The 24,102-nt window shown below is 36.3% G+C and overlaps 1 protein-coding gene across 8 annotated transcripts in view; it reads right to left on the bottom strand.

Annotated features, from left to right (window-relative positions):
• TAX1BP1 (Tax1 binding protein 1) overlaps nucleotides 1-24,102 on the bottom strand; it is a 62,634-nt gene that overhangs the window by 3,851 nt on the left and 34,681 nt on the right. For 5 of the 8 annotated variants that reach the window (XM_051612158.1, XM_051612159.1, XM_051612157.1 and 2 more), the window contains 9 exons: nucleotides 23,080-23,265; nucleotides 20,597-20,824; nucleotides 18,426-18,572; nucleotides 17,101-17,194; nucleotides 15,953-16,071; nucleotides 14,364-14,489; nucleotides 12,459-12,530; nucleotides 6,298-6,472; nucleotides 5,813-5,961 (listed from right to left, as the gene is read on the bottom strand). In XM_051612158.1, coding sequence (XP_051468118.1) covers nucleotides 5,813-5,961; nucleotides 6,298-6,472; nucleotides 12,459-12,530; nucleotides 14,364-14,489; nucleotides 15,953-16,071; nucleotides 17,101-17,194; nucleotides 18,426-18,572; nucleotides 20,597-20,824; nucleotides 23,080-23,265 — 1,296 coding nt within the window. The remainder of the gene's footprint in view (nucleotides 1-5,812; nucleotides 5,962-6,297; nucleotides 6,473-12,458; nucleotides 12,531-14,363; nucleotides 14,490-15,952; nucleotides 16,072-17,100; nucleotides 17,195-18,425; nucleotides 18,573-20,596; nucleotides 20,825-23,079; nucleotides 23,266-24,102) is intronic. The other 3 variants (XM_051612162.1, XM_051612163.1, XM_051612167.1) reach the window with 3 other exon arrangements.

Here is a 24,102-nt window from a genome sequence, read left to right as displayed (position 1 = left end):
TGAGGTCCTTAAGATTTGTTTAGGACAGATCCAACAATGAACACATCAGTTACCCATTATATTAAGGGTTATTAACTTTAGTTGAGTAAGCAGTCAGGATTTGTCAAAGCTAGTATTAATTTGGTATATAAGGACATTAACCAAAATTACGTGGCTAACATGATACAGATGGGACTCTTTTCCCATTCAGAATTGTTACTGCATTCAACAAAACCCAGCTTTCAGAAAGGGTCTCTCCACAGACCTGAAAGCAACCACTGACCTGAATGCCCCACTGTAACAGAACACAGAACTCATCATTCCTGAAGGAATCCATCCCCATCCAAATGTTAGAATACCACAGAAATTTTAATTGCCCTATCAGAAGAGGAAACCTATCAGTTTTAATGAAAATTTAAAACATACTGAGTGACAAATGAAATATGCTTCTGTAACTCATTACTCAAGTAGAAGTGATCTTCCCAGTGCCCTCCATCCACTTCTATTACCTGTGTCAGCACAGGCAGGACCACTTCAGCAGCAGTTTCCCCACGTGCATATTTTGCTCCACTGCCACGGACCATGGGTAACTAAAGATTTTAATTAGAATCAACACGATGGAAACACTGATTCATAGAAAGCACTGCCATTTTAAAAAATAATTTAAAAAATCAGCACTGCCTGTCCACCTTATATAAAGCTTTAATTAGCTAAAAGTCAGGTGAGGTTTTTTAGTTTGTTTTGGGTGGGTTTTTCACATTATTTACTCTATTTATTTTAGCTATTTGTTCAGTATTTTGCCCCTCTCACCCCTTTTTTTTTTTTAAAGAAAAAGCCAAACCGTAACACATATTGGTTACTGCTAGTCACTTGATAAGATGACATTGTATACATTTTTCTCCTTCCTTTCAAGCTTCTGGCAAGAGTGACACCCTATCATGTAAAAATGCAACATTCCTTTTTGCTAAACTGATTTGACAAAGATGCTGCTGCTCTCCTCTACATGGGCACACATGTGCTGTCCTGCACTGCTGCCTTGTAGGCACCAGCTTCAACAAAAGGCAAGCACAAGTGCTGACAGTTTTAAAAATGGCTTTTCTGATGTCTAAGTAACATTAAGTTTGATATGTCCTAAGAACACAGCTTTCCCATTACCCAGTTCCATTAACTGTAGAAAACATACTGTGGATTCCTTATAGTAGCTTCTGGCCTGTGTACCAATTACACTACCCAGTATGTACTGATACTACATGAAAACATGGAAAGTCTGTCTCTTTAGTGTACTTTTTGTCTTGGCCAAGTATATGAAGATGGATCAATTCTTGCCCTTTTGCTATGCTTAAATTAAATGAGAATTGAAATCTACATGAGCCTATCTCAAAATGCATATTACAGAGATTACTGTGTAATTCAAGACTGGTCAAACAGTAACAATGAGAACTTCACAGCTATTCTAACTACAAGTTACACCAAACAGTATACAATTATCAGTAACTAAAAACTGTCACACACTGCCATGGGGTAACTTGGAACTTCTGAAGAGCACAGAAAATGTCCCATAGTCTTGTACTCTGACAGCTCTTTCTGTCATTTCAGATGGACAAAACTACTGAAGTGTTCCCTGTGAAACAGAACTGTATGAAGGGAGGGTGGATCTTACTCATCTTGGTTCACCACCACTTAGTGCCCAGTTTCTTCCAGCTTGTATAACCAAAGATGTAATCTTTATTCTTACATATGATGTTACATATGCTTTTCAACCTGTCATCAAAAACCCACTGTCCCGTGGTAAAACACACCATCCCCTGCAGACTCAGAAGCTGAAATGAGAAGGCGTCTTGAAGCTGCTTTACAGAAAGAGTTTGACAATAATTGGTGGGAGGCCAGGACTTGATGGCTCAGCCTATGCTGTACTTCAAGCACAGCCATCAACTTACTCTGAAGACCCCACAGATGAGTCATCCAAGTTACTGGGACTTTAGCCCATATGCCATATTCTGAGAAAGGGAGGGTGTGATCTGCCCTTTGTGTAGACCCAGAGGCTTGCACTCCAGACTGATGACCCGGCGCATGGCTCCCTGGTCATCCTAGTCCAAGACCTCTACAGTGCCCTGCAGTGATGCAACAGAGCTGACAGATGGCCTCAGGTTCTTATGAAAACTGTGGGTATGCAGCAGAATGAATGCCAGCCTTGCTGAATTCAGAAATTCAGAGGTTTAGATGAAAGAATTATGAAGGATGCCTTTAACAACATGACTTAACTATTGCCACTGGTCCATAACTCTCTTTAAAATTACTACAGTGAGTTCCACAGATTATGTGAATCATAAAGATAAATATAACAATAATGCTTGGTAAAAAGGAGTTTGCCACTAAAAGAGGAAGAAGGGAAAGCCTGAAACAGTCAGAAACCAGTACAACTCATGCAGTTTTACCAAACTAACCAATTTTGTCTCAAGTAGTTAAGTACTGCTTTCATGATTACAATGAAAAGCTAATGTCATTAGTTCAAAGATTGCCAAACGGAAATCAGAGACAAAGTTGTGTGACACTGTACAAAAGCAAGCAAAGTGACACCCATCTTAAACAATAAATGAACAGCCACACACCTGACACACACTGCAGGTAAACTAGAAAGATGAGTAGAGACATTTTCTTTCTGTGACTCAGTTCTGCTGTGCCAGTGACATCAAACTCTTTTAGATCTCTCCACCCCTCTGCAAGCAGACTGGTCTCCCAAGAGGTACCTGAATACCAGCTGCTCCTTTTATGTCTATCCTACAGAAGAGATAGTAATTGGCTGCCAGGGTAAGGTCAGGCTAAGAGAGTGTACTGAGGTTTTTTTGCTAGAAGAAAGGCCATTTTGGCTTCATCTCAAAAAAATATCCTGACCTAGCTGTCATTGCCAAAAGTTACACCCCTCGCTCCCCACAAATTTACTGCAACTAACAACATGGTTTAAGAGTCCCAGGACAGTTATTCTGGGCTTCCTGCCAACTGTAATCAAGACTACGTTTCTAAAACTCACATTTTCCTTTTCAAAATATCTATGTGTGTTGTTTACAGATCTCTCCCATACATACCTGCTTCTAGAAATTCTCTTATCCAGGTGATTTAATTTTTGGTCAATTATGGAAGCATGAGCAAATGGGAAATGGGTGCTGCGTAGCTAGCGGCAGGAATTTGTGGCAAGTCACCTGTTCTACACTAAAACACCACTACGCGCATGCTCATCTGGAAGGGTGATGAGGTCTCCCCTCAGCCACCTTTTCTTCAGGCTAAACATCCCCAGTTCCCTCAGCCACTCCTCCTATGACTTTTTCTCTAGTCCCTTCACCAGCTTGGTAGCTCTCCTCTGGAGATGCTTCAGCACCTCAGTGTCCTTCTTACAGTGAGGAGCCCAGAACTGCACACAGTACTCGAGATGCGGCCTCACCAGCGCCGAGTACAGGGACACAATCATTTCCTGCTCCTGCTGGCCACACCATTCCTGATGTATCTTTGTTGCCCCCATTGTTTATGAAGTTACTCAACTGCACAGGAATGTAAACAGCAACCACAGCAAGTAAATTTGATGTGCTAGACCCCCTCATAGTTTGCTGATCCATTCCTTGAGCTAGATTAATTACCTAATAGAAACAAGGTCTCATTTCTGGCCTTCATTCTGTAGAAGCAAGTCACAAACCTTTTCTCACACGTGTATATGCACTTCCCTAGTCTCACTTAAGACTGAATAAGCATATTTTAGTCATATCTGAAAAGACAGTTTACAACTGTACATATACAACCTCTACTCAGTTCTCTTATGTATCATAATATTGGCCTATGGTCTCAAAGATTTTAGAATAAATAATGTAGACATTGTCATCATCATAGGAGAACCACCACCAAAGCAGCCACCAAGTGGTGGAAGTGACTACAACATCCTCAAGTTCTTAAACTAATATAATGTATAGTAATAGGAATGAGGAAATTGAAGATAACAGAAGTTCACACAATGGTAGTATTTTAAACAAGCAAGACTACCAATCTTTTCTTCTTGGAGGGAATCCTCCTGCAACAAAAGGCTCTACAATTTACTGGTTTAAAAATGCACAGAATTATACCTTAAACAGCTTATAAAAAAAAAGAAAAACTCCACTACAACAGTAAAGCAAATTGTAATCTTCATTTTTATATTTTTATATTTTTATATTTTTATATTTGCTTCTTCTGCTCAAACAACAGGTTCTACTTTACAATAAATTATGCAAATTCATGGAGGGGTTTCCATGGTTATATCTTGAAATACTGCATTAGAACTGCTTTATCTTTGACATATTATTAAGTATCTCTAGAAACTACTCATTTCCATGTAAATTTCCACACTACACATACAGCCTGTATTTGGGAGGAGCAAGCAACTAATTCTCAATTGAAAATAAAAAAAATAGAGATAAATTATTTTATTTAAAAGCACCTTTTCTCAAGCTGAACTTTATTTAAGCTTGTTATATTCCATCTCATTACAAAAATCCAAGCTGTGTCAGCAAACGAGCACAAGACTCTAGCACTGTTTCTCTTGGGTTTGCAAGAGGGCAAAGCATATAGATCAGAAAGAACATCCTGCTAATTAAACTGAAGCAGATGCCTAGAGATGAGAAAAGCTTGTCACATGCAGTATCTACGTCAAGAACGATCAGATTAAATATGCAAAATGTGAAGTAAAGGTGGGCACCAGCATTAAGCTCACATTCTGGATTTCAAACAGGCTGCGGAAGTTCTGACAGTTTCTCTAATTATTCACAGTAATGGACACTGGGGGCAAAAGGTAGGAGGGAGAAACACATTTTTCCCCATTATAGGTGCTGAGCACCAGGGCTAAAATCATGCCTGTCTGAACACTGATCAGTTTCTGCAAAGGCTAATAGCAATTAAGTGTGGCAAACTAGACTAAATGAGAAACAGGTCATGATACCACTGTACTTGCAAAGAGCACAATACCTTGGAGAAAGGTATTTCTTGTTTAATATTTTTGAAGGTGCAAGAGTACTTGGAATGAATAGTTAAGTCTGTTGCTACTGAAACGAAGGAATACAGACCAATTTCTCATAGAAGCCAATTTACTAAAGCCATATTTTATACTAGAATGTGCAAGTTACTGTACTAAAAAGCTAACCCATTGCCACTTAAAACATAAAGGCCTAAACATAAATCAGTGACAATCTGTCATTTTCAGTTTAACCAGATTTAGGTAACAGTCAACTAGCTCTTCCAAATACCAGAATAATAGCAAAAAAATATTCCAAATTGAAATTAATAAATGCAGATTTTCAGAAGACAGAATAAAAGATTAATAGATTAGAATGAAGCATCTGATACAATTTTTTCTTCAGCACTAAAATAAAAACACTGGCATCTGAATTCTTTAACTTTGCATTTTTGCAATACGATTTACTTCCTATACATAAATTCTAAAATAAGTAAGATGTGGCTACATATTAAGCCCCCATTCTACATCACAGGAGAGAAAAATCATAAGGAGTTGAGATGACTTGGCTTTTTCTACTTCAGTTCTTTAAAATATTAAGAGGCTGCTGTTCTAATACCAAAACAAGGTGTCAGTAACTCAAGACTGGGGGAACAAGTCTATTACCATCAATCGATGTGCAGCGTTTTCTCCTGCAAAGCAAGCAGAATTCACCTAAAATACTGCTCAGGGGAAAGAAAAATCAATTCTGGATTTACATAACAATAAATCAGGCTTATCAGATACTGAAAACCTATGTGCAACTCTGGATTACTCATTAGTAAACGTTATCAAGGAAAAAAGTAATAAAAAAAGGTAACTTGCATTGCTATCCTCGGGATCTTCTAAACCATCAGGCCGGCTAAGATTGCGTGAAGGCTGACTGCACACTACGTCATCTTCTAGCTCCCAGAAAGAAGTTCTAACAGGTGGTCTTTGGATCTCATCAGGATTAAAAGCACCATCTGCTCCATCTAAAAAAAATAAATAATTAGAGCACCTTTGTTCAGTAGAGTTTGTATTTTGAGATTACAGACGTGCTACCTTACAGTTAAAAATCAAGACTTAAACACATTTTCGCTTAAGATAATATAAAACGATAGAAATCATCTTTTTCAAAAGTTGTTTCCTTAAAACTTTACCTTTTTAATTTTCATCAGTAAAATAAAAATACTTTAGTCAATTTTCATCAACCAATAAAGGAGCAGCATAAAGATTTTTGGTACCTAAACTACACTAAATGAGCCACTGCTTCTGAAACAGTGAGAGAGATATTATGGGGGGGATGGGGGAGGAGAAAATGTACTTGCCTCTTCTTTCCTGAATTGCATAAGGGTTTCCATATTGTAATACTGGAAGTCTGCTTGGCACTGCAGGAACTGGTCCATTTTCCTCCGAATATGGGTTGCGAAAATGTAATGTCTGTTGTGAAACCTGTCCTTCCATCATCCTTCCAGCCTGATTTCCTGGTGTCCTGCCAAGTTCCTAAATAATGCACAGTAAGGTGTTGGGGTTTTGTTGTTTTGTTGTTTTTTTTTTAAAGAAAACACATCTTCTAATCTTACCACAGTCTTTTCATCTCTAGTCTGATACAATCTCTAGTACCAAACATACCATCCATACCAAGAATAGTCAATGAAGAAAAGCAAATACAAAGAAAATATTTTAAGTATTTTTTTGTTTTGTTATTCATTCATTTATTCAAATTACATTAACAGAACTGCCACATTTTTCAATAAATACCTGCATCCTCTTTAAAATGAAGAAAAAAGAAGTTAAGTAGGCAAAGGAAGGGTGGATTAACAACTAAAGATAACGTGCAGTGAGAAAAGTTTTTCAAAGTTATAATTAAAAATAATTCTTTTTTTCATACCATACCATTCAAGAATGTACCATCAGTACATGAGGTATATGGATGTACATACCTGAACTAATTTCCTATGAGTTCATGAGTGGCATATATTTTAAGAACTATTAAGTACATTGCACTAGATCTCTTCTGATATCTAACATCAGAACGTTGACCTAGTTGAAGTGTAACTTAACATTAGCTAAGCTGTTTCCTTAAAGTTACCCTTACTTGCATACCCAGTCATGTAACCACCTTCAGCTCTGTACATTAGTTGCAGATGGGGTAGATTTAGCAATGTTTAAAACTAGAAGAGAATTACTTAGTTCAAACAGAGAACCTACCAAACATTTTCACCTAAAACGTACATACAGAGGCAAAGATCCATTACTTTCCCTTGCCTGCAGCTCCTTTAATAATTGATTCTTAAATATGTGATGGAATATGTTAAACCAGCTGGAACAATTGTCCTTGTTTGTGATTCTGCTTGGTGAACGTGTTCCATCTGTCATTATTAGGGTTTTTTTAACTTATTATTATTATGTCAAAATATTTCTATCACCATTACAACCAAGTATAGCCCAAAACTCCCTATTCCAAGCCACTGCTAACACAGCTGAAGGTTTTACATTTCTCCTTTTTGCCAACAGAAAGAAGAAAAAGGGATGTTTGTTTTTTTCAATTAATATAGAGTATTGCTACAATGTAGAGAAGTGGTTTATGCTTTTCAATGACTGAAGACACAAGAACAGTTTCAAAGCTGCACTGTAAAGCAGACTTAACAATCCAATTGGTACCTTTGTGTTCCTACATTCAAAAAAGACAGACTATCCCCTCCAAAAAAACTGAAATCAAAGGGAGAGGGGGAAGAAAAAAAGAGAACAATAAAGTAATTATTAAGGTCAACATGTTAAGCAGTGGTTTCCACATCTATAGCATGAAGTTGTCAGCTTCTTAGCAGGCATGAGGGAAAGGCTAGTTTGCAGAACCGTGAAGAAAATCTTGTTACTCAGTGGAAAATCTCTCTTCAAAATGATGAATCATGGTCTCACAGACCAATTCATGACACTTGAATAGGGAAGGAAAGAAGACAGAATGATAGATCAGGAAAGAATCCTGGAAGCATAATGAGTAACTCTGGTAATTACAGTGGAGGCTGCCAGTCAAAACAATGGGCAAGGAAAAGGCTGTGTACCCTACAACACTTTTTGAATGAAAACAAATGAGAAAAGGTTTCTCCTATCAAGGCCATAATGTGCTACAGAAAGTATGACAATTCTACCAAAGTTCCACACAAGATTTTTAACTTGATGGACAGCTTGGGGAGACATTACCAGCACTTTATATGAAAAACATTTAGGTAAATGCTGGGATAACAAAAATGTAAAAATGTGTCAGATTTAAGACAATTTGCTGTATCATTCTGGACTATAACCTAGGTACAATGGTCACAACACTAACAGTCATACCAAGGCCCATGAATACATTTGTAAATTCAGCACTAACTACTAGACTATTTTCTATAACATTCAGACAATTCATTCTAGGAGGAAAAACTACTACTCAAGGTTTTTATTTTCTATTAATATGAACAAATAGAAATTATTTTTCACAAAGGTAATCCAGACTAGCTGACTTATTCCAAGTAATATTTATACTAAAGCATCATATGGAACAAAACTGCACTTGTACCACTGTTTGAGTACAAAAAAGAGGATTTTAAATCCATGAAAAGCTGAATTAGATACCAAGGTTACTACACTTCCTGTGAAAAATCAGTCCTCTATGAACTTAATGAGCAAAATTCTAATTAATCTTTCCTTCTTCTTTATATCCTTACTTACTTAATATATAATAGAATCACAGAATGGTTTGAGTTGGAAGGGACTTTAAAGATCACCTAGTTTCAACCCCCCTGCATGGGCAGAGACATTTCCCACTAGACCAGGTTGCTCAAAGCCCCATCTAACCTGCCCTTGAACACTTCCAGGGATGAGGCATCCACAGCTTCCCTGGGCAACCTGTTCCAACGTCTCTCCAGCCTCACACCAATAAATTTCAAATTTCCTCCTAATGTCTAACCTAAATCTCCCCTCTTCCAGTTTTGATCAATTACCTCTTGTCCTCTCGCTACACGCCCTTGTAAAAAGCCCCTCTCCATCTTTCCTGTAGCCCCTTCAGGTACTGGAAGGCTGCTATAAAGTCTCCCTGGAGCCTTCTCTTCTCCAGGCTGAACAGCCCCAACTCTCTCAGCCTGTCCTCATAGGAGAGGTGCTCCAGGCCTCACATCATCATCGTGGCCCTTCTCTGAACTTTCTCCATGAGCTTCTTGTAAGTATACTTACAGTTTAGAATTGGTATGCATGTACCTTACTTCCAAAATTCAATGTTTTCATCCAAAACATTGTTTTTAATTTTCTGAGGGGCTTATATGGCCTGCTTTATTCAATTCTGTCTGAACATTTGTATCAGAAAGGCAATGCATTCTTTTGGAAAGGTTCAAAAACACCTCTTAATTAATACACTTAAAATTCTAGATTTTTGCATATAATCCATGGAGATGGTAATTATTGTCAACTACTAAAGGGTTTTTGTAACTTAGAAACTGTTAAAACTCTAAGCCAATAAGACAGTAATTATAATGACTCAAGTGCAGTCAGTGGACCAGCTGTAATTCATCCAAAGAAAAGTCTTCTGCATCCTTCCATTCAACAAAATGTGTTAATTGAAAGAGAGTGTGTATGCCAAGAATATCCAAAGGAATATGGCATTTACAGTTCAGCACCAAAAAAAAAATTCTGAGATGTAAAAATGAAAACAGCAGTTAAGACATAGCATCTGTAATGACAGATATGCTTTCCAATAATTTTGGAATCTTTCTGGTTAGCATTTTCTTCTGGATTCTCTGGGTTTATCTTTAATATTTGCTAATGTAATGTTAACAAAAGCCTCAAAGATGGAAGTGTGTGTTTTCTCAAGAGACTCTGAACTGAAACCCAAGACTTTGGTCTTTGCTAATTTGGACAACTAGCAGTTTATCTACGTAACAAGCAAAACATCTCAGTTATTACAAGGAACAACTCAAGTGTACTTTTCTTAAAAACAGGCAAGCTTCAACAAAAACACTAACACAGAAGTACAAAACCAAGTAACTAAAACTACTCTGGAAACAAACCACCACTCAAATGAAAAAAGCTGGAGATTTTACATGTGTTGTTACATATGTACTATCTGGTTTCAGATATAAAGGGTTTGGACTCCAATAGCAACATCATAGTCATTTTCAAACAGGAAAAAAGTAGTATCTACAAAAGGTAAGGCAGCTTACAGAAAGTTATCTTCCTGGAGCACTGGCCATAAAACCAGCAGTGTTTATTTTCTGTATTAGGTTTCTCTAAATGGACAACATCTTTTCTGCCTAACACCCTCCAAGAAAAATATCCTCCTGTAGATATGATATAAAACCATGCCAGTGTTACTTTAGATTTATAGACTAAATTGCATATATGATCAAAATGGTTAGGGTTAAATGGTTAGGATTACATCTTAAAAGTTTTAGTGAGCAGATAAAATATAAATAATCTTTACTCAATACAAAGCAGGATTGATTAATTATCATTAACATTAAGATTTTCTCTTTTTTAACATAAATTTCTTCTGCAAGATGGAAGCAGTTTAAAGTAAGAAGCAGTGGCATTAGCACTTTAATTTTAGCATCACGTAAGATTAACACAGAATGTAGGTCACAGTGACTGTAAAAAGGGGCTTAGCTAGAAGTTGGACAGCTAGGGTAGAAAACTGTATGTTTTCAAAAATTAAAAAAAAAATCTAAGGCTATATAAGTACGTAAATAAAATAGAAACCAAGTGATTTTATAGGTTTGAAGAGACAGCAAGTGAACATCTTTAGTGTGCTATGCTTGGTGACATTTATAAACAAACACTAATAATGGAGTATAAATTGAAAAGCTGTTTACTATACTGTGCTTAACCTTTAAAATCATGGTTTCAGTCTAGCAAAGCACTTTGATTCTTCTTTGTAATGTAAATATCCATAAGTTGGGTAGACAAAGTTCCAAGATCCACATCTTATTACTACAATTATTCTCTTATTGTGTGGTGTTTAAAATTACTCCCTCCAGATAATGTAGATTGATCCAAAACCAACTTTTATCTTGTGTTTTTATGAAAAAGAAAAATATGAGATGTATTAAAAATAACATCTTTGATTAAAAAAAAATACGTAAAAGCCAACTACTTGAGAATCTAGGATTTTACAAAGCATTTAACTTGATTAATCTGAAATTAATTTAATTTAAATTTATCAGTATGCAAATTCCTGTTGTTACTAAGTATCTGTTCACACTGGATTTTTAAAATAATCTGAACAACCTTATCTTTTCCACAATAACATGCAATACTACCTGAATGTAATAAAGACATTTTACTATTTCACTTTTCAGTAAAACCTAGCTTTGACTAATTGTCATACAATACCTTAGAGATACTTCCAACATCAGAAAATTAGCATTACTACTTCAGAATGTCTGGTTTAACAGTAATGGTAATGAACTTGATTAGACAAAGAGCTGTTGAAAGTAGGAGTCTATTTTCCATCACGTATTTAAAAATCAGATTACTCCCTGTGCATCTCTCTTTTCTGATAAAGATATTTTCCCTGTTGTAGTTTACCAAAGTCACTACTGTTACATGTCAAGATGGTCTTATTATTGCAAACAGTCAATAAAGAAACCTGCAGATGTCAAAAGGATTTGGTTGTATGCACACATCATGAAAAACCTGAAAATTTTACTCTTGAAATGTCTACATGTCTAGTTATAGGGCAACACTGGATAAGAGTGATGGAAAAAATAAACTGTCAAGATAGACGTGTACCATTCATAGCTTCAACAGGGATTCCAAAGGGAGTAAGGTTTACTAATTGTGCTGCCTATCATCCAGCAACTCCTGGAAGTATCAGGGAGAGAGTCTGTCTCAAATAAATAAAATTCCTGCAAGCTTTGTTAACTGATGCTCCCTTAGAGGACAGAAAGACTCCATCATGAGCTCAGTAATAATCTTTCCTACTTGGGCAAACAGCACATGCACTAAGTTGGTAAGAACCTCTAGAAACCACAGGGCTGAACCTCTTTCCCTAACAGATACAGAGGAATAAAGCAGGAAGGAGACTGGAAGTCCACTGAAAGCTTATAGAAAAACTGATGCTGCTCAGATTCAAAAGGAATACAGGACAAAACTGGTAGGAATTCCTATGTTTTAGATACTGGATGGAATATCATTCACGACTGGAAGAAAGAAATACTTTGACACCATAACATTGTTAGATAGAATATTCTAGAACCCTATTACAGAACAATAAACAGTATTTTCAAAGGCTGAGTCCATTCTGGCCAATTGGTATAGGTGTTTACTTTTTTAAACATATATTGGTATTAACAGAATTTGTAGTTTAAAATGTTAATTCATTTTGGCAAAAATATCCAAATATGGTAAAGTATTTTAAAGACTATACATATTCTCCCTTAAAAATAATTGCAACTCCTCAAACCAAAACACCTCCTAAGTGTTAATTTATAAAATTTAACAGGACTCCTGACAATACCTTCTCACTGGTATAGAGTTCCAACTGCGATGCCAGTTCCTTTATTCGTCTCTCTTTTTCCGCGAGCTGAACCTACAGGAAAAGAAGTTTAAGGTTCCTATATCAGTGAATAGAAACTATTTCCCTGCATGTCATATTGTGAAAAAAAAGTCCCGTGATTAAGTTCATCTTTCAGATGGAAATTATGTTGTCTACTGTAATTCCATGCAACATCTAGTACTACTACAAATGAAAACCAGCAATTCTTCCCACGTGTGTCTGCTGGGAACAGGAGTACACTAGCAGTCTTGCCAGTTTTCAGGGAACAACTGAGGAATGATAAAATCCCTAGGTTAAAAAAACAGTAGTTTTAGTAATATTAATGGCAGGAGGGACACCACTGCGCAGAAGCAGTTGCATAGGTTTGTAAGCCTCATTTCTAAAAGGAATGTGTTGGCAAGCATTTCAGTGATTTATTTCACTTCTCTCCAGCTCTTATGTCTCCCCACGAAACTGAGAAAACCAAAACCTCCTCTCACCTCAAAGATACTACATTTATTTAATTAACATCTACCTTGTTTCTTTGCTGGGTGCTCTGGGAGGAGACACAACTGATGACAATTCTTCTAGGCTTCCTCCTTGCTTCAAAGAAATAACCCTCCTCTACAGAGGGCTACTTTATTTGGATTCTGGTTACTTCAGAGGCTGCCTCTCTGCTTGTTTTTCTGGCATATAAACTCAATGTTCTGCACAGTTACATATTGATTTTTTTTCAATTCTGAAATTACCTCTCCTAGTTCAGTTCAACAAATCTACAGACTGGGAAGAAAAGCTCTTTTAATTCCCCACCTGCACCCCTCCTGAATTACAACAAGTTTTGAATTGCAGTCAAAATGCTTGCAATTTTGGAACCAATTATTTATTACTCCTGCTGTTCAGAAATTAAAAACCCCAAAAATTTAATTTACACTGGCTACTGATTACTGCTAATTAATCAAATTATATTAATTTGAAAGAGTAATGTATTTCATAAAACTGAAATTTGAGCTTTGAAACACATCAAAAAAGGACAGCACAGCCTACACAGACCGCTGAAATGAGCTGTAGAGGGTTAAGTCAGTAGTTTATAAAGAAAAAGTGCTTTAATTTCTAATGGAAGAGGGTTCCTACTAGAACTGATATAGTCACAGTTAATCACCATAGGCAAAAATGGGCAACAGAGAGTATTCCATCCTGACAACTACACTATGACTGTTAGACTGAAAACAAGCATAAAAGTTGGTCTTATGGAAATTTGTTGGTCATATCTTGCCTTTGTTGGCCTAAAAAGCCACTTGAACATATGCATTACTATCACATAACCTCAAAAGATTAAGGCTCCACATAAGCTAAGGCTGCACATTATGCCTGAATCTGTGGTGCATGTGTTACATGATTCTACTGAGATTGTAGCTGAGATCCTCCAAATAAAGTAATTCTCTCTTGATGATTTTAAAAACAACATTCTTGTATTACTCTAGTTAATTCATGTAAATGGATTAGACATTACTACACTGGTAATGCAGTATCTAATAGGACAATTTCGGCCAAACATAACAATCAATATTCCTGTTAGTATTATAGTAAGCAACAGGAAATTAGAACAATCTCCCCCTTTTCTTCCTGTAATAGAAAACCAACATCACTTAGAAGCTTGTCTCAATCCACAACATTAAAAGACTGCCTTTTGGTGGTATACTTAGCAGATCCATCTTATTTTAAAAGAAGCATTACAAGACTCTGTTGTTTCTACAAGTGCAAAACAGAATTTCTGTTTACACCAAAAGTACATTTAGTCGTTTTTTGTGCATTAAAACTTTTCATTACTTGAACTATTAGAAATTGGCAACTATTAGAAGAACAGGATAAACAAAATATGTAACTTACTTTATACTGATCCTCCATTGCTGCTAGCTGTAATTTTATACCCTCGTTGATTTTCACTTGCTCTTTCCACTTCAGCTCCAGTTTAGCAAGCTCATCAGCATAAACACTGCACTTCATCTTCTCGTCCTAAAATAGTTTATACCATGGCATGAAATACATAAAATTTTCAGAGATTTCCCCTCCCGCCCACAACAATGACACCCTAACTCCGTGCTTTCAGAACATGACCACTTGCAAATGGCTTCCCCAGGAAATCAAGCCTAACTCAAGACTTTAGAGGACAGGACCACTGTACACTGTGTCAATTATGTTCAATACCTATTATTTCTTCCCTGAGTTTTCAAGAAACTGATATTCTTCTTTAGGTTTGCAGTTTCAAGTTTCTTTGCATCCTAATACTACACTGTAACCATGATCGTCCTTTAAAGTGTCTCATTTCAATACAAAGCCTTTCCCGGTTCAACTTTTACAGCCCAAATATCTTTCATCCAGAAGGTCAAAGGCAAAGCTTTCCTCAAGCATCACTATAGAAGCAGCCCGCAGAATTAACTGAGGCTTTCCATAGACAGCATCACAAGCAGAATTACATGACAGTTGTTACATTCTTGAGAGAACATTAAAATAGTATAATATCAATGTAATAAATGAGAAACAAGATGATGAGTTTATGGCTGTTTGTGAACTGTATTAAAAATACTGGAAAACAAAACATGTTGAATAGAGAAGAATTCCAAGTTTTTAATTCTAATCTTAACTGTTCTGACTTCATAATGTTGATTAATGTTATTTTTTCAAACCTCAAAGAACAAGCAAACCAGTGAACAGAGACATCACCCAGTTTATAGTTTGTAGAAGTTTCTGAAGCAGTGGCAGAGGAGGCAGACAAACCAAAGTTAAAGGTTGTTCCTTTGACCTGTTTTTAAAACATTCTACAACAGTCAACTTTTCACCAGCATCACTGATGCAATACTCCATCATCATACCTACATACAAACTTGTTAAATGAATATTAAGTCAGGACTGACAGGTATTAATATTTGAAGGGCATTACTATGGTGTGGCTACAGCACTACTGCTGCCAGCTTTGGTCCAGGGAACCATATAAATGCCTTTATATGGCACAGCACAAGCCAGTAGGCAGCACTCAGATGTCAAAACGCTGTAAAAGCCCAGATCAGTCAGATTTGGAGGAGTTACTAGACTTGAACACCATATTAGATAAAACACTGCTATACTCGTTCCAGACATCAGTTGGCTTATATCAACACACTGTATTTGATAAAAGCAATTACACTTAAAATATAATGCAAGAAAAAAAAAAAGTACTCTTAACTTTAAGCACAGAGGTAGGAGTAGCATTGTTCATTAATCCACCTGCGTTTTCCTGAGGGATTCTTGTATGGACTAACACCAAAAGTAATCAAGAGCTAACTTAATAAAAATGTGTTTTCTGAAGTGAAGATTTCTAGCCTAATTGCAGTGTACCACACAAAGAAGCAAAGCAACTCAAGGGAGTAGGCTTTGTGGCTATAAGACTTCGCAGCTCTAGCTACTTTTTGTTCAGCTTTCCAAAGCAGCCAGTTACTTACTGCCAACATTTGCTTGCATTTCTTATACTTCTCTGTTTTCTCAGCAATTTCTTTATTCATTTCACGTACTTGCTCCTTTACCATGAATTCCGAAACTATGTCAGATGAAATGGGGCTAACTGTGAACATTGAAGAAAAAACAAAAATACTGATTTTTTTGTTCCATAGATAAAGTTTGTGTAAGAGAGATAACAGCCCAAATTTTACAGTGCATCCATAACAGAGTGCTCCATGTTATCCAAGCAAATACCTATCCAGAGACAAACAGTATCATGTGGCCAGCAATATACAAGATCACTAGTCATACTGACATGTCTGTGTTTAGTCTCTCACACACTGAAGATGAACATAAATACACACATAGGTAATACAAAGGTCAACATAAAAAGCCCCAAACCAGACATCTCTTCCCTTAACTCCTAAGAAAGTAAACAACAGAATATTTAAGTTATGATATCATGCTAGAGATTTTATTCTTCCATAAAAGCATGAAGTGCCTCAGCAATCTACTGCATCCCATCACATACTATAACTGCGCTTGCTGAGATTTTCTTTGTTTTAGGAAACATTCGCATTTACTTAAGAGGAAATTGACAGAAATTACAACATACAGTCTCTAAAGTCAGAAAGAAGGTATGAAGGATAAAGTAACAGAAACAAAACTAGGTACCATTTACTAGTATTTATAAATTTAAATTTATGTTTAATATCTTGTTTTAGAAGATTAGTTTTCTAAGGACTTAATTGCTCATGAAAATTATAACCAGTGCATAGTCATTATAACACGACTGCAAAATTACCATGCTATTGAACACAACTGGCAAATTTAGGAAGGATTTTTTTAAAATTAATTATTAGCTTGGCTAACTCAGCTCTGTGTTAACTATAAAGCAGAAATTCAAGAGTTCAATCCTGCTGACATTAGAAAAACATCAACTGAACTGTTTTAAAAAGATATATGAATTATCAATGCTACCACTTGAAAAAAAGACCTTTTTTTGGATGAATATTCACATTTCTCATCATTGCTTAAACTATAACAGAACGAGTCCACCTACTTTATACTATAAATACTATTATGGACTCCTTCATATACACACAACACTTACAGGCTGATACCAGTAAGACAAAATTTAAGCTGTTGATACCTGGAGATGCAGACAACTTTTTGTCTGTAACAACGGCAGTAGCTGTCGCAGTGTTAGATGCGTCTGTCAGTTTCTGTTGATGCCCTGCAATTTTCTTTGTGAAAAGAAATTTTGTTTTGGTATTTAATTAAATGAAAGCCAAAGTATAAAGTAATCTATATATTGCACTATCACCTCCAAAATTGGTCTAGGCAGAATTGCTGATTAAAACGGGAGATTAACAGTAAATATGTAAACACACTCAACTCTACTAACACTGAAATTGCCTCAGACTATCATTTTTATAATCTTTTAGATTTCTTTTTGCCTAGAAATAGTAATTTCTATGAAAACTGTTAGGAAAACAGCATCTTCTAGAGAATCAGTTACACTTATATTCATCAACTTAAATCTAATATTCCATCAGAAAATGAAATCTGTATTACTAATGAGTGCTACACTTCTCGTGTCAAAGTAATGAAATCTGGTGTTTGTTATCAGATAAACAGCATAGTCAAAGATGTGGAAGATTTTTAAGGAAAAGCCGCAGGTGTTCTGATTGACACCTCATTCACCATTGACCTTCTGGATGAGAAGACAACTTTTTCAAGTAATCTCTGGATCAAAACTGGGTAACTACACCATTTGTTCTGTGGCTAGCAGAAATATTTAAGTCTGTTTTTCTTTAAAATTCACATTTGCACATCTTGCCACTGCTCGTACGCCTTCTCCCCGTTTGAGCTCCTCTCTGAGTCACTGATTTTTACGAAATTCTGAAGAACTCTGCTCTTGAATCTACTTGAATTCACTAACAGGTTCAGTTGTTAGCTGGCTTAAGATTCACATCAGAATTGCAAAATCCTCATTTATTTAGAAGATCAATAGGAATATAAAATACATACAGATCACAACTATGTACTGCGTTGTGGAAACTTTCTCCCCACTTCACTTTGAAAGCCTCCTCCAAGTTCTCCTATTTCCTGCATGTTTAGAATTGGGTATGTTGGGTTTTTTTGGTGGTGGTAGTACTGAATAAAGGTAGTAATTATGGATTTTTTTTCCTGCTTTAGTTTCAAAATTCTTCCTTGAACAACAGTATGCTTAGAGGTTCATCCAAACTCAGCTTCCTACATACACCAGTTACTACAAATCCTAAGCTTGGTTTCAACAATTATCTAAGAAGAATCATAGAAGTCATTTAGCTTTATGGATAAAAATGGTAAACTAAAGAGCTGTTGCTTATTGTGTGTTTAATCCATCTTAAAACCACTGTTTTTTGCAGACAGAAGTTAAATACTTGCTGAAAAGTTACAAAAAACAAGTGCAATTTCTCCCATTCTACTTACTGCCTGTTCTGTGAATTTGTTTACTTGTTTTTGAAGCTTTTGACATTCTTTGAATTTTTCCTTGTAATGGTCAGCAGCCATTTGCAGACGAAGCTTCAGATCTTCAACTTCTCTGCGTAGTTCCTGCTCTGCCGTGTTTGAAGTTTCCTTTAAAAAAAATTAGAAACTGTTCTCCCTTTTCTTCAAATACCACTCTTTCCCAAAAAGACTTTTTTCAATTGAAGAAACCACAATGTTGTAAATAGAGAAGTTGCTCCTATATTTTGTGGGAAGGAAAGGAATGAAGTAGTAGAGTACGGACAGAGGCAGCATCTGTCTTGAACTTCATTCCAAGAATGATACACTGAAGGAATAAATAGGCACTGGTATAATACCAGAGGCAGATAAGGAGGATTCTTATTCTATGGGCTGATTCATATACATGAAAAGTCTCAATGTATATCAAAAGCCTTAACACCTTGCAGAAGGTGTTCCACCTATCTTGCAGACAAGTGGAAGCCTTGAGAAATTCCCCTAACTCAACAGTAAGCCATGTCATATAGTGCCATCTTCCCCTCCTGTTTTTATCCTGAAAAATTACTCTCAAGGGGAAGCAATTCTACATAACAGAAGTTTCCCTCTGTTCTCTAACAACTGAGGATAAACTACAGTGCTTTAGACTTTGTCTTGATACTTTCATTGGTCGTGACCATGACGATGCCTCCTTTCCTTAATTTATAGTGAAAGTATTGACTTATGATCTACAAAACCACCTCTAATGCCCAGACAGGTCATAAAAGCTCCATCCCTGGAAACATTCCAGGACAGGTTGGATGGGGCTCTTAACCACCTGATTTAGTTGAAGATGTCACTGCTCACTTGTAGGGGTTTGAACTAGATGACCTTTAAAGACCCCTTTCAACTCAAACCATTCTATGATTCTATGATGATAAGTATAGTCACACGGCAAAAAAGGACATGCTACAACTGTGTTCTGTCACCCTGCGTTTCTACTGGAAAGTGGGTCGGTTGAGCTGTAATGTTGATACATAAGCTAAGCAAACTACATTTACCAACTGGATAGATGCTGTATTTTGATACTTTCTGGTAATTCGCTTTATCACAGAATCATTCTCGTTGGAAAAGACCTTTAAGAGCATCAAGACCAACCATAACCTAATTCTACCAAGCATTAGCCTAGCTCTACCAAGTCAATGCTTAAACCATGTTCCCAAGCAGCACATCCACGTGTCTCTTAAACACCCCCAGTGATGGAGATTCAACCACCTCCTTGGGCAACTTATTGCTGTGTTTAATTACCCTTTCAGTGAATATCTAATTTAAACCTTCCCAGGGGCAACTTGAGCCCATTTCCTCTCGTCCTAAATTGTCCTTTATTCAGGTGATGTGCTACTTCTTTCAAGATGCATTTTAAAGACATTCTATGATAATTAAAATTCTTAGAAAAAACAGGTAATTCTTGGATATTTTAAATGTAATAGTTCTTTTAAGGGCTGTACTTCGTATTTACTGCACTGTTTTACTGTTCAGCTCAATGTATTTTTTTCAAACTGCTACATCATTTCAGTAAACCTAGTAGTGAATTAATCCAAAAACACTGAAGTCATGAAAATCCAGTACAAAGCTCACTTAATTCAGAATGATGAAATTTGTATTAGCTCATTGGATTTTTATCCAAGATGATGAAAGTCAAGACAGTTTTCCATTACTTTAGTATTTGTAGGTGTAAAAATATTAACGTAAAGTAACCTTGACCACAAGTATTGAAAGGACTCAGAAGAACCAAGAGAGAATGCATGAGTAAAGAGCACTATTAAAAAAAATTCTACCCACTTTCTTACCTGAATTTTTAATGCTAGTGTGGCTCACAAAAAAATTAAGAAAGGGAAAGTATGCAAAATAACATGGATTAATACTGTATTATTCTGTGAAAATATTCTAGGAAGGGAGGGGATTTGCCGTCAGCAGTAGCAGAAACCACCTTTTTTACCAACCTTCCAAATCAGCAACACACACTTAATGTAAGCTAGTATCTTGAGAGATAAGAGAGAATGTGGTAATAATTTGCACTAATCATCCAGAAACATACTTATTCTCCAACTTCAGTAAAGCTAGCTCTAACAGATTTTATAAATACAGCTAAATGTCAGTACTAAATAGTGGCTAGTTACCTGTTCATTTTTCAAAGCCGTGATTTTCTTAAGCTCAGCTAAAGCATCAGCCAGCTGCCTTTTCAATTTTTCATTTTCCAGACGTGCACTGTGAAGATCTGCCATTGTCTTATCTCTCACATTTACTGCATCACTCAGCTCTTTTGACATTAAGACAGCTTCTTGTTTGCTAGCCTGAATCTGATCTTCAGCTTTCCGAAGCTGTTCTTTTAAAATACTTGCATCCTCCTGGGAAAGAGAAGAGAGGGAAGAGAATTAATCATTCTTTAATTCAAAGCTTAAATAAATGTTGGCATAGGGATTAGGAACATTTGAATAAAAAAAAAAATCAAGTTCTCCTGGTGGTTTTAGCAAAACCACTAAATCAAGCAGCACACAAATACCATTTTCCCCATTTGCCTTCTTTGCTAACAATGGTGTGCTAACATATTTCACTATGACAAAGGCTGATTTAAATATTATTATTTTACCTATACTGGATTTTTGCAGCATTTTCAGCTTTAGTTTTAAACATATGCCAAGAATGTCTTTGTTTTCCAGAACATATTTGTTCTTATCACCATAGACCTTTTGACAGGCACAAATGGCCATGCAGCTTCAAAACCAAAGTTAGTCCCACAGTAAGATGCTGCAGGTAGCAAGAGTTAGAGGTCTTACAATGCCCACCATTGGCTGACGTAAGACAGTGTAAAGCAGCTTTGGGATGTTTTTCTCATAGCTCTGTTTCCCAAAATCTTGCACAACAAGCTTTTCAGAGGGAACTGAGAACAAAAAGTAATGAAGAACAAGCTGCAACATGCAGCACTAAGACACTCAGCACTGCTGCAGCTCCATAGGGCAGCCCAAGAGCCAACTGACCAAGCAGTACTACTGGCCTCTTGTTCTTCAGAAAAGCCCAAAAATAAAAGAAAAAATTCAAAGCTACTATAAGCTACTTGCAGCCTCTGGTTTCCCGAAGGCATCATCATCTCGTATTCTTGAGTCTAGACATAAATTCAAGTAACTCTAGTCTGGTATCTTTTAATATTTGAATAATCATTAAGCATAGCAAGTCCAGAGGGATAATAATATATTTTGTAAATATTTACGAAGATGGATGGATTAGAAACTGTCCTGAAGTTCTGTCTCTTAGATTTTTACAGCACATGATGCATCAGTTATACATTTCAGTAAATATTTGCACTTTCACAGGGTAAGACAAAAATGTTAATGATCCCACCAGAAACTTCACAAACACTTCAAGATTAATAAAGGACTTCAATGTTTAGTTGCTTCAGTACTGGTACAGACACACCCTCTACACGTTTTTACTTTGAAGTAAAAATACAGTAGTAACTTAACATTCAAAAGCAAAATTGCAGAGCAGTCAAAAGACTTGAACTGGATAAGCAGTATCTTGATTTAACATGGCATACCATGTTCTGTATGCCTACCTGCTACTTCCATTCTCAACACTGCTTTTCTACTTAAATTTTATATTCATAACTCATGTTACTTGAACACAATTTCTATTCTTTCGATATCTAGATTGCTTTTTCTGTGAGAACACTGGCAAGATACACAGGATAAAGTCATCTGCATAATCTGACTTCTCCATGCTGGCCTCAAAGACTGAGTGTAAATTAACCCTCTAGTTTGCATCAAGAGCACATATGTGAAACAAAGGTCCCTGTCAATTCCACTATAACCTATCACACTGTAGATCACAGAACAGAGCAGTCTCAGGGCACAGAAACTGTATTCTTTTTGTATGAAATGAAACAGGAAGATGTACCTCAGGAACAAACCCCTAGTGGGTATTCTATCCATAGCACCACACTAAAAGTAGTCTTAAGTAAACCCACCTGGACTATGGACAGCACAGATACCAGCTCTTCAACAATTTCACTCTCCTACTAAACCATACTGCTTGCTCATCACAATGCTACCACACTGTGCAGCTAAAAACACCTCTTCCTTGGTCCTACTGGCACTCCTAATGCTGAGTTCTCACTTTAATCCCTCTACATCGTATCTTTCCCTTTCTCACATTTTCTATCATTGTACCTTGACAGCACATTCACCTAACAAGTCCTTCAGCACATCTTTCTACATCTCTTTTTTTCTCCATCACCCTCTGCAGTCTCAACATACCTACATTCTTCCCTACTTTCCTCAATCTCCTTCCTTTTTCAGGAAGTTAAAAGTAACTCAGAGGAGAGCACCACTTTTACTGCTGCACTTTTACTGAACTTACAAGTTATTTTCACACATAGTTCATCTCGGTTCATCATGTGAGACCCCTCAACAAGGTCAGAATGTGCAAAACTAAGACTGAATTCACTCTTTGGCTCATTTTCTGCATCAACTGAGAAAACTGTAATCCCCTTGCCTCTCAGCCTCTACCTTGGTGGTATCTTCAACTTCTTCCTTTCTTGTGTGTAACACATTCAACCTTAGCTATGCTTATTTTAAACCAGGCCAATTACATGAGTAATGCTTACCTTGTTTGATGAGGACAGCAAAAAAGCTTTCTTCATATTTTCTTTTTCAGCTATAAATAGCTGTAATCTGCCAACCTCCTCTTTATAATACGATATCATATTTTCTTTGTTTGCATCCAAATTCTTAAACGTCTGGATTTCTTTTACTAGCTTGGTGTTTTCTATTTCTGTATTCTTCAAGTGTATCTGTAATGATGCTAAAAAATGTCAAACTCTTCTTCCACATTATGAAAACTACTGTTCACCTACCCATTTAAGTGTTCACTAAATTCTAGCTCATCTCTGAGACAGATTAGAATACGTAAAGGGAAAAATTAAACATTTGAAAATATCACTGCCCTCCAGCACAAATTTTCTGGCTGGAATTCTTCCATCTTGATTATCTAACCAACAGCTAGAAATCAGGGCCCTGACTTCTGTCCCCACCAAATTAAGCTATGCAAAATTCATCCCTCTCTTGACAAATGCTGGACAACTAACAACAAGCAAAAAGGAAATGACTTGAAGAAAACTAAAGAGCAACTAAACTTCTAGTAGTATCTACTTGCAATCATCCAGACAAACAGGACTACATCAGCAATATTCATTGTCAAAGACAGCAAACTAGTTTAACAAGTCTTGAGCTGCTTTTAAGATATCAGATTCATCACATAATGCCTAAAAATCGGTAACTACTGCACTCAGGTGTTGTCCACTCAAAGACTAGAAGATCTGTATTGCTTATTTACAAATGGATTCCAAATGATGTTTTGAGATTTTATTACTTCTGGTGCATATCTAATACTGTCTGCCACATAAAGAGATTTTCCTATGAACAAAAATAACCTTTTAAATACACTTTATTTCATACAACCTAAGGATTTAATTATTTTAGCAAAAGAGACTTTTTAGCCTTTTGGGGGGAATGACACTATATTTTAAATATGAGTGTCTCTTAATATCAATAAAAGAAATTGGCTATGCTAGTAAAATTCAATGCAATATAGATGCTACTAAAGCTTCTCCAAGTTATGCACAAGACTC

This window comes from Apus apus, chromosome 2, assembly GCF_020740795.1.
Source record: "Apus apus isolate bApuApu2 chromosome 2, bApuApu2.pri.cur, whole genome shotgun sequence".
NCBI classification, from domain to species: Eukaryota; Metazoa; Chordata; class Aves; order Apodiformes; family Apodidae; genus Apus; species Apus apus.
The sequence above is the reverse complement of the archived record's forward strand: the minus strand, read 5'-3'. Positions and strand labels throughout refer to the sequence as shown.